General features: G+C 52.3%; 2 protein-coding genes across 4 annotated transcripts in view; one reads left to right on the top strand and one right to left on the bottom strand.

Moving 5' to 3' along the window:
- The first annotated feature begins 480 nt into the window (after nucleotides 1-480).
- Nucleotides 481-7,327, top strand: part of ERCC1 (ERCC excision repair 1, endonuclease non-catalytic subunit) — an 80,906-nt gene continuing 74,059 nt past the window's right edge. Inside the window, exon 1 of the mRNA XM_025369354.1 lies at nucleotides 481-573. The gene's annotated coding sequence lies outside the window, so the exon portion shown is untranslated. The remainder of the gene's footprint in view (nucleotides 574-7,327) is intronic.
- The window catches only part of FOSB (FosB proto-oncogene, AP-1 transcription factor subunit), a 7,894-nt gene continuing 4,658 nt past the window's right edge, over nucleotides 4,092-7,327 (bottom strand). For all 3 annotated transcript variants that reach the window (XM_025369355.1, XM_025369356.1, XM_025369357.1), the window contains one exon: nucleotides 4,092-6,709. In XM_025369355.1, coding sequence (XP_025225140.1) covers nucleotides 6,248-6,709 — 462 coding nt within the window. In that variant the 3' untranslated portion in view covers nucleotides 4,092-6,247. The remainder of the gene's footprint in view (nucleotides 6,710-7,327) is intronic.

Here is a 7,327-nt window from a genome sequence, read left to right as displayed (position 1 = left end):
CAAGTGCAAAATTGGTTATGTCTAGTGTTTAAACTCAATCGGGACAGGATGTCTGTAGTCACCAGCACCGAGACAGTCCCTGGGATTCAGTACACGCTCAATAAACGTTTGAATGAACGCGGAGCTCCATCGGCCTACGCAATTCCATAAAAGAACAGCAGGTGTCGCACCAGCCCGGTAGCCGCCTGCTCAGAGCCTTTGGGGCCAGGGTGAATCAGACTCTAACAGGAACCCACTCACCACTCCTCCGCAGAAGGAGAATTCGGAATTTTCCGAGAAGGCGCTTCTGAATGCCGAATCCTGAATCTCTCCTCTTAAAAAGCTGACTTTTCATTTTGGTAAAAGGGGGTCCTGGGCCCTTTAACAGCTTGCCAGGTGCTCAGGCGCTGCTTCCCAGAATGCGTGGCGCTATGTAAATGAGACGGTTTTGTGAGCGAGGATGATTCATACTATACGAAGTGAAGGCAACATTTTACAAGGACATCGTTCGTGATAAGTGAGTGGGGAGAATGTATAGCCCTTGAAGTCGACCATCTCACAGCTGCCCAAAGGACGCGACCATAACTCTAAAAGGTAAGCCTTTATGATCCTTATATAGCTGCGCGGGAGCGTTGTTACTTCGCCCGGATGATCCTCAGTGGTCTGGGGTGCAGGCTTCAAACCTGTAGCTGTCTAGCGACAGAGTGGTTCAATTCCACCTTTCGGGCGACAGTCACGAACAGAGCGCGTTAACTTTTCTTTATCGAACCGGACCTTATTTTGCTGGCTGCCCGGGAGGCGCTTCTCCAGCCTGTACCTGGAGAGGTCGCTGCGGCCCTCCGCATAGCAAACTATTTTGTCTGCCACTCCGATCTCTGACTGTCGTTACTTATTTCCCCCTCCAGTGTGTCAAAAACCACTCCAAAAGATGGAGAAAAACTCATCTACACAGTTCTGGGATACTGGCAGTTTGGAAATTATCCTAGATCTCTCCCCTTCCATTGCTTACTCATTCAGTGATTTGCTCACTCATGTATTTAATCACGCATGCACTGATTAATCAGTCAAATATTTGCTCATTTGCTCTTCTGTCATTCACTCATCAAACAAGCATTTGCTCAGGACGCAGTGGTGGTGACAGCCCTGGCCTTGGTCTCCTGATACACTCAGCCCAGTGGGGGAGATAAACATTAAGCCATCATGTAATTACACATTTAATTAACAACTGCAAAGGGGATAACGGCTGCAAAGGAAACAGAACAGTGAGGCCCTCTCATAAGGAGAGCTGAGCTGGTAGGGTATCTCGGGAACATTAGGGCAGACACTTGAAGGATGAGAAGGGGGAGTATTATGGGATATCGAGGGATCAGGGTGACCCCAATAAAGATGATGAGGGTAATGATAATTGCACCGTCACTCTGCACTTAGCGCCGGCATGCACAAGCCTTGCAACTCCTCATAACGGCCCCCATTCTACAGATGAGGAAATGGAGGCTCAGGGAGATGAAGTCTCTTGTTCAAGGCAACCCAGCCTTTTTCCTTTCTTTCTTTTTGTTTAAATTTTACTTTAAAAACTGCTCCTTGTAGAGCAGGGTTAACTTATAGGCAGTGTCTTTTTTTTTTTTTTTTTTTGAGACAGGGTCTTGCTCTGTCACCCAAAGTGGAGTGCAGCGATATGATCATAGCTCACTGCAGCCTCAAACTCCCAAGCTCAAGCAATCCTCCCACCTCAGCCTCCTGAATAGCTGAGACCACAGGTGCGTGCCACCACTCCCAGCCTCACTCAGATCACTTGGCCCATGCTATTTATTACTGCCCTGTATTTTCCTTCCCAAGCCGGCTGCTCACCAAGCCCCAGCTGTCCTGCCTCCCGAATGTCTCCTGAATCCTTCCCCTCCTCTCTGTCCCATGTCCCCAACCCTGTTCTGGGCTCCTCCTCACCCCACCCTGCAGGTTCCCCACCCCACTTCCCTCCCTGGTCTCCTGCTCAGTCTCACTCCTGTCCCTTCTAGTCACCCTCAGTCTGGAGCCAGAGGGGCCTTTCCTAAATCACAAACCTGCCCCTGCCCCTCTCGTGTTCAAAACCTGTAATAGCTTCCCAGTGCCCTGAAGAAAAGATCTAAACTCCTTAGCCTGGGAACGTCCTTATAATACCTGCAGAAACTGGTCTGCACTAACCCCTCTCTCCACACCTGTGGCTCCAGTCCCCATGAATCTCTAAGCTTTCTCTTTTTGTTTTTGTTTTTTGAGACGGAGTCTTGCTCTGTTGCCCAGGCTGGAGTGCAGTGGTGCAATCTCAGCTCACTGCAACGTCCGCCTTCCAGGTTCAAGCAATTCTTCTGCCTCAGCCTCCTGAGTAGCTGGGATCACAGGTGCCCACCACCATGCCTGGCTAATTTTTTGCTTTTTTTTTTTTTTCAGTAGAGACAGGGTTTCGCCACGTTAGCCAGGCTGGTCTTGAACTCCTGGCCTCAGGTGATCCACGCTCCTCAGCCTCCCAAAGTGAAGGGATTACAGGTGTGAGCCATCGCACCCGACCCTCTAAGCATTCTCAGTGTATCAAGCCTTCTCCCCACCAACAGATCTTTGGCTGTGCTATTTTGTTGGCCTCGGTCTTTTTCTAGTTCTTTCTATACTCTATCCTCATCTAGGGCTCAGCTCAGCTGTCCCCTCCTCCAGGAAGTTTTTGCCGACTCCCAGTCCAAGCTAGGTGTCCCTGCTCTGCTTCCCTAGCCCCAGGGGCTCCCCCAACCCCATCCACTTTAGGTTGTCCCTGACTGGGAAAGGGTGTGTGTCCCCTAATGGACTGTGAGCTCCAGAAAGGCAGGACCTGAGGCTCAGTTCCTGTAGTGCCCCCAACTCCCAGCACAGTTGGGTAGGTGCTTAGCACATTTTTTTCGAATGAATTAATAAATGGATTCCACCATGACAACTTCCCTTGCTTGTTCATTTACCAAAGCGTCTAAGCGACCGCTGGACCCTCACCTCAATTCCCAGAGGACTTGTTATGCAAATAAGAGAGGGCTTGGATTTTGCAATGGGGATGGCTCCACTCTATCTGTAAACAAAAAAAAGGGTCATATATTTGCTTCGGTCAGTCTTGGGTTGGCCCCAGTCGTGGTCATATGGAAAACAAAAGGAAACACATCTTCAGTGTAAAATAATCGTTCTTTTGTAGTTGTGGTTTGTAGAAAATCCAAGATGACTCCTCATTCCTAGCCTGAGTAGCCTTTAGCAGTTTGCTGTGTAAGTCTCTCAAGATTATCTTTTTTTTTTTTTTTTCCTCAACATAGTGATATGGGTCGGGGGGGGGGGGGGGGGGGGGGGTCTCACCATGTTGCCCCATGCTGGTCTCGAACTCCTGGCCTCCTACGTCGGCCTTGGAAAGAGCTGGGATTACAAGGGCAAGCCACTGTGTGCAGCCCATTAGGCTTCTTCTGTGTATAGTTTACCTCCTTAGCGGCTGTCTTTAACCCATAGAGCATACAAGCTCCATCACTAAGAGACCTCTGTGACCCCGTACCTGCAGGCTCAACTTCTGACCCCTTACTTTTTTTTTTTCTTCTTCTTCTTTTGGCAGAGTTTTACTCTGCCACCCAGGCTGGAGTTCAGTGGTGCGATCTTGGCTCACTGCAACCTCCATCTCCTAGGTTAAAGTGATTCTCCTGCCTCAACCTCCCAAGTAGCTGGGATTACAGGTGTGTGCCACCACATCAGGCTAATTTTTGTATTTTTTGTAGAGACTGGATTTCACCATCTTGGCCAGGCTGGTCTCAGACTCCTGACCTCAAGTGAGTCGCCCATCTTGGCCTCCCAAAATGCTGGGATTACAGGCGTGAGCCACCGCAACGGGCTATGGCCCCTTACTCTCTCTAGTAGGAGACACTGCCTGTGCGTGCAGGAAGTTCTTGTGACTGTCTTCCTTTTATCCTGCTGTAGACCCATTGACTAGAAGGAGTTCCTGCAAGGGTGTGTGTGTCTGTGTGTGTGTGTGTATGTGTGTATGATCTCTGTGTGTGTGTAGTCCTTCGACAATCTAACTTCACCCTCTCTTACTAAAAGGAAGCCAGCGAATGGGTGTCAGGAGGAAATAAACACTGCAACCCGGCGAATGCGTTTTTAAGAGCTTTTTATTGGCAACAGTGCAGAACCAGGGGAGAGGGGACGGCCCATCGCCAATCTGCCCCAGCCCCCCGGGGTCAGGTGCAAAATACAAAAAGAGAACCACAAATACAGCATGGGGTCGGGGGGTCGGGGATTCATTGAATTGTGGTTGGCAGGGGGAAGCCCTGCTCACACTCTCACACTTGCACTCAGAATTGTCAAAGATACAGATTGTAAAAATCTACGATCCCTCAGGCTTACTCACAAAAAATAAAATCTCATGTCCCCAACGAACCCAGAGTCAGACGACAGCTGGAGCATCGGCGGACAGTCAGAAAGGAGATAAGTGAAAACGGTCAGATGGACACAGGCGGGGGAGAAAAGACAGAGGGAGAGAGACCATCAGGAACAATCAGAGGGGCCGAGACGATCAGAAAAGGGTCAGCCTGAGACAGGCTGAGCCAGAGTTTCTAGAAGCAGTTTCCAATTCAACGGCTCGCTTTGAGGGCCAATGTGACCTAGGCTGAGGTTGCAGAAGCGCTCACACACCCACGCGCACGCACACACACACATCCATATATAATATATTTATTTATACATAATAGATATAACTGCCTTTCAGAAACCAGGAAAGGGATAAATAGCTACGGAATGGGTCTGGGATCAGGACGGGAGACGCGCGACAAGCGGCACGTGGAATGTTTTTCATGCAGCACGGATGGAGGGCGGCGTGGTCCACCCCCCGATATTAAAAAATATAAATTTGCTTCGTAAAGAAATCCTCATGAGATGAAGCGCAGGGAACGGCAGGGTGGGAGAGCCAAAACCAGCGTCGGAGCTGGGGGGACTTGGGCATGGAATCATGAGATTCCAGCCCCTTGAGTCTGGCGGTCCAAAAATATTGGGGATTTGGGGGTACCAAAGCCTCAGCTCTGAAATCTTCTCCGGAAAAATGTCACACTCCCTCACTCCCTTCCTAGAGAGGATGTGGGGGGCCAAGGTGTGGGAGAAGTTGGCGTCCTAGGCTGGGGATGGGTCGGGGAGGCCTTAAAGAAAAAGGCCAGGGCTGAGGGTCCTGAGGAGAGAGAGAGAGGCCACGTGGATGGAGGACTGTCACCCCCTTCTCGGCTCTGTCATCCCCTTGAGTCTAACTCACTGTTGAGGGGAGGAAGAAGGGGGATGGACGGAAGGGAGACCAAGGGAAGGCTTTCGGGAGTGGAGGCATTATCCCTCTAGAGGGGTGCTGCCCCACCCAGCTGCACCCCACAATCTGGCCAACTCATTTCACAGTATAAATCACTCCAGCAGGACGGCATCACAGCACCCCCTGCTGCCTGAAAGCAGAGCGGCCCAACGAGGAAGGCCAGGAGGGCCGGCTGGCAGGGGGCAGGGTCTTGGGATAACACTGTCATGAGAAACAGGGCTGGGGGCTGATTTCGGGATGGGGAGCCTTAGGAGGCCAGAAATGCCAATCAGAGCCAGTTTTTCTGGGAGGGAGTGGCTAGACAGTGAAGGAAGGATGTTCACATTTCAAAAGAAGTCTGGTCGGGGGATGAGATTATTCTAGGGGGGCATCGAATTCCCTTTAAGGGGGGGCTCACTTCTGCCCATAGTAAAGAGGATCTAACCCCATGGAAATGTGGGATCAATAAGCTAAGGTCAGGAGTGCAGGGGAAACCAACCTAGGCACCCCCCAAAAAAAGGGTGGGTGTGGGAGACATTGGGTGGGGGGTGGCATTTTTCCTTGTTGAGCCTCTCTGGAGAGGACTCCAGCCCACCCCACAGTCTACCTCCCACCCCCATCCCTTCATCCTCACACAGGACTGCCCGAAGGTGGGCGTCACCCCACCCCCCCTCCCCACCCATCCCCAGAGCTTGGGTTGACGTCAGGGAGCCAACAGACAGCTGGGGGTGTCCATCCCCTTCCCACCCCCTGTCCCCACAGTCACCAGCTCTCTGGCCTCGCCGGGGCACAGAAACAAGAGGCAGGACAAAACACAAGGAATCCTCCTGTCCGATGGCAGTGGCGCAGTGGCCGCAGAGGGTCAGACGGAGGAGCCAGGGAGGCCACACGCCCACTTTGTCTCTTCCCCTCTCTCTCCTCCTCCTCCTCTTCCAAGTCTCTCTCCCTCGTGTGTTTGTTTGTTTTGTGTGTCTAAAGAGTTCACAGAGCAAGGAGGGAGGGCGAGTTCAGGGGATCGGAAGGCTGGTCACTGCCGCTGGTGCGTTGGGCGCCGGCGAACGCGGAGACCTCCGGGCAGGTGAGGACAAACGAAGAAGTGTACGAAGGGTTAACAACGGGGAAGGGGTCGCCGAGGACTTGAACTTCACTGTGTGTAAAGAGAGAAGCCGTCAGGTTGGGGGGTGCGTCTTGGCTGGTCTGGAAGGGCAGGGGCGGTGGTGGCGGGGGCGGCAGCAGCCAGCTGAAGCCATCTTCCTTAGCCGGTGCTGAGCCCGGCAAATCTCTCACCTCCGCCAGCGGGCCCGGCCCAGGCCCCTCTTCGTAGGGGATCTTGCAGCCCGGTTTGTGGGCCACCAGCACAAACTCCAGACGTTCCTTCTCCTTTTGGAGCTCGGCGATCTCCGACTCCAGCTCTGCTTTTTCTTCCTCCAACTGATCTGTCTCCTGAGGTCGGGGAGGCCAGGTCACAGAAGAGAGGGAGGAAGGAGAAAAAAGCTCGTCAGTGACCGGGAAACTCGGGTCATGGCTCCCCTGGACTTGCTGCTGGAAGGCAGCCCCAGGCTGAGAAAAAAACTCCCCCTGAGATGGAGTCCTGCTGGCCATGGGAGTTGGGGCAAGGGTCTTGCCTTCTAGGAGCCCCAGTTTTCCCCATCTGTCCAAAGGATGGTAGGGAAGGGGCCAGGTTTATGGGGAAGTCTCTGGTACACAGGAGGCACTCAGAGGTTTGTTGAATGAATGAACAATCGTTATGTGGTTGGTTTTGTTTTGTTTTTGAGACAGTCTCGCTCTGTCCCCCAGGCTGGAGTGCAGTGGTGCAATCATGGCTCACTGCAGCCTGGACCTCCGGGGCTCAAGCAATCCTCCCACTACAGCCTCCAGAATAGCTGGGACCACAGTGGTGTGCACCACCATGCCCAGCTACCTTTTTTTTTTTTGTAGAGACAAGGCCTCCCTGTGTTGCCCAGGCTGGTGTCAAACTCCTGGGCTAAAGCAATCCTCTTGCCTTGACCTCTCTCAAAGTGCTGGGATCACAGGCATGAGCCACTGTTATGTGTTTTTTTT

Source organism: Theropithecus gelada, chromosome 19 (genome assembly GCF_003255815.1).
Source record: "Theropithecus gelada isolate Dixy chromosome 19, Tgel_1.0, whole genome shotgun sequence".
NCBI classification, from domain to species: Eukaryota; Metazoa; Chordata; class Mammalia; order Primates; family Cercopithecidae; genus Theropithecus; species Theropithecus gelada.
This window is presented reverse-complemented; position numbering and strand designations above follow the sequence as displayed.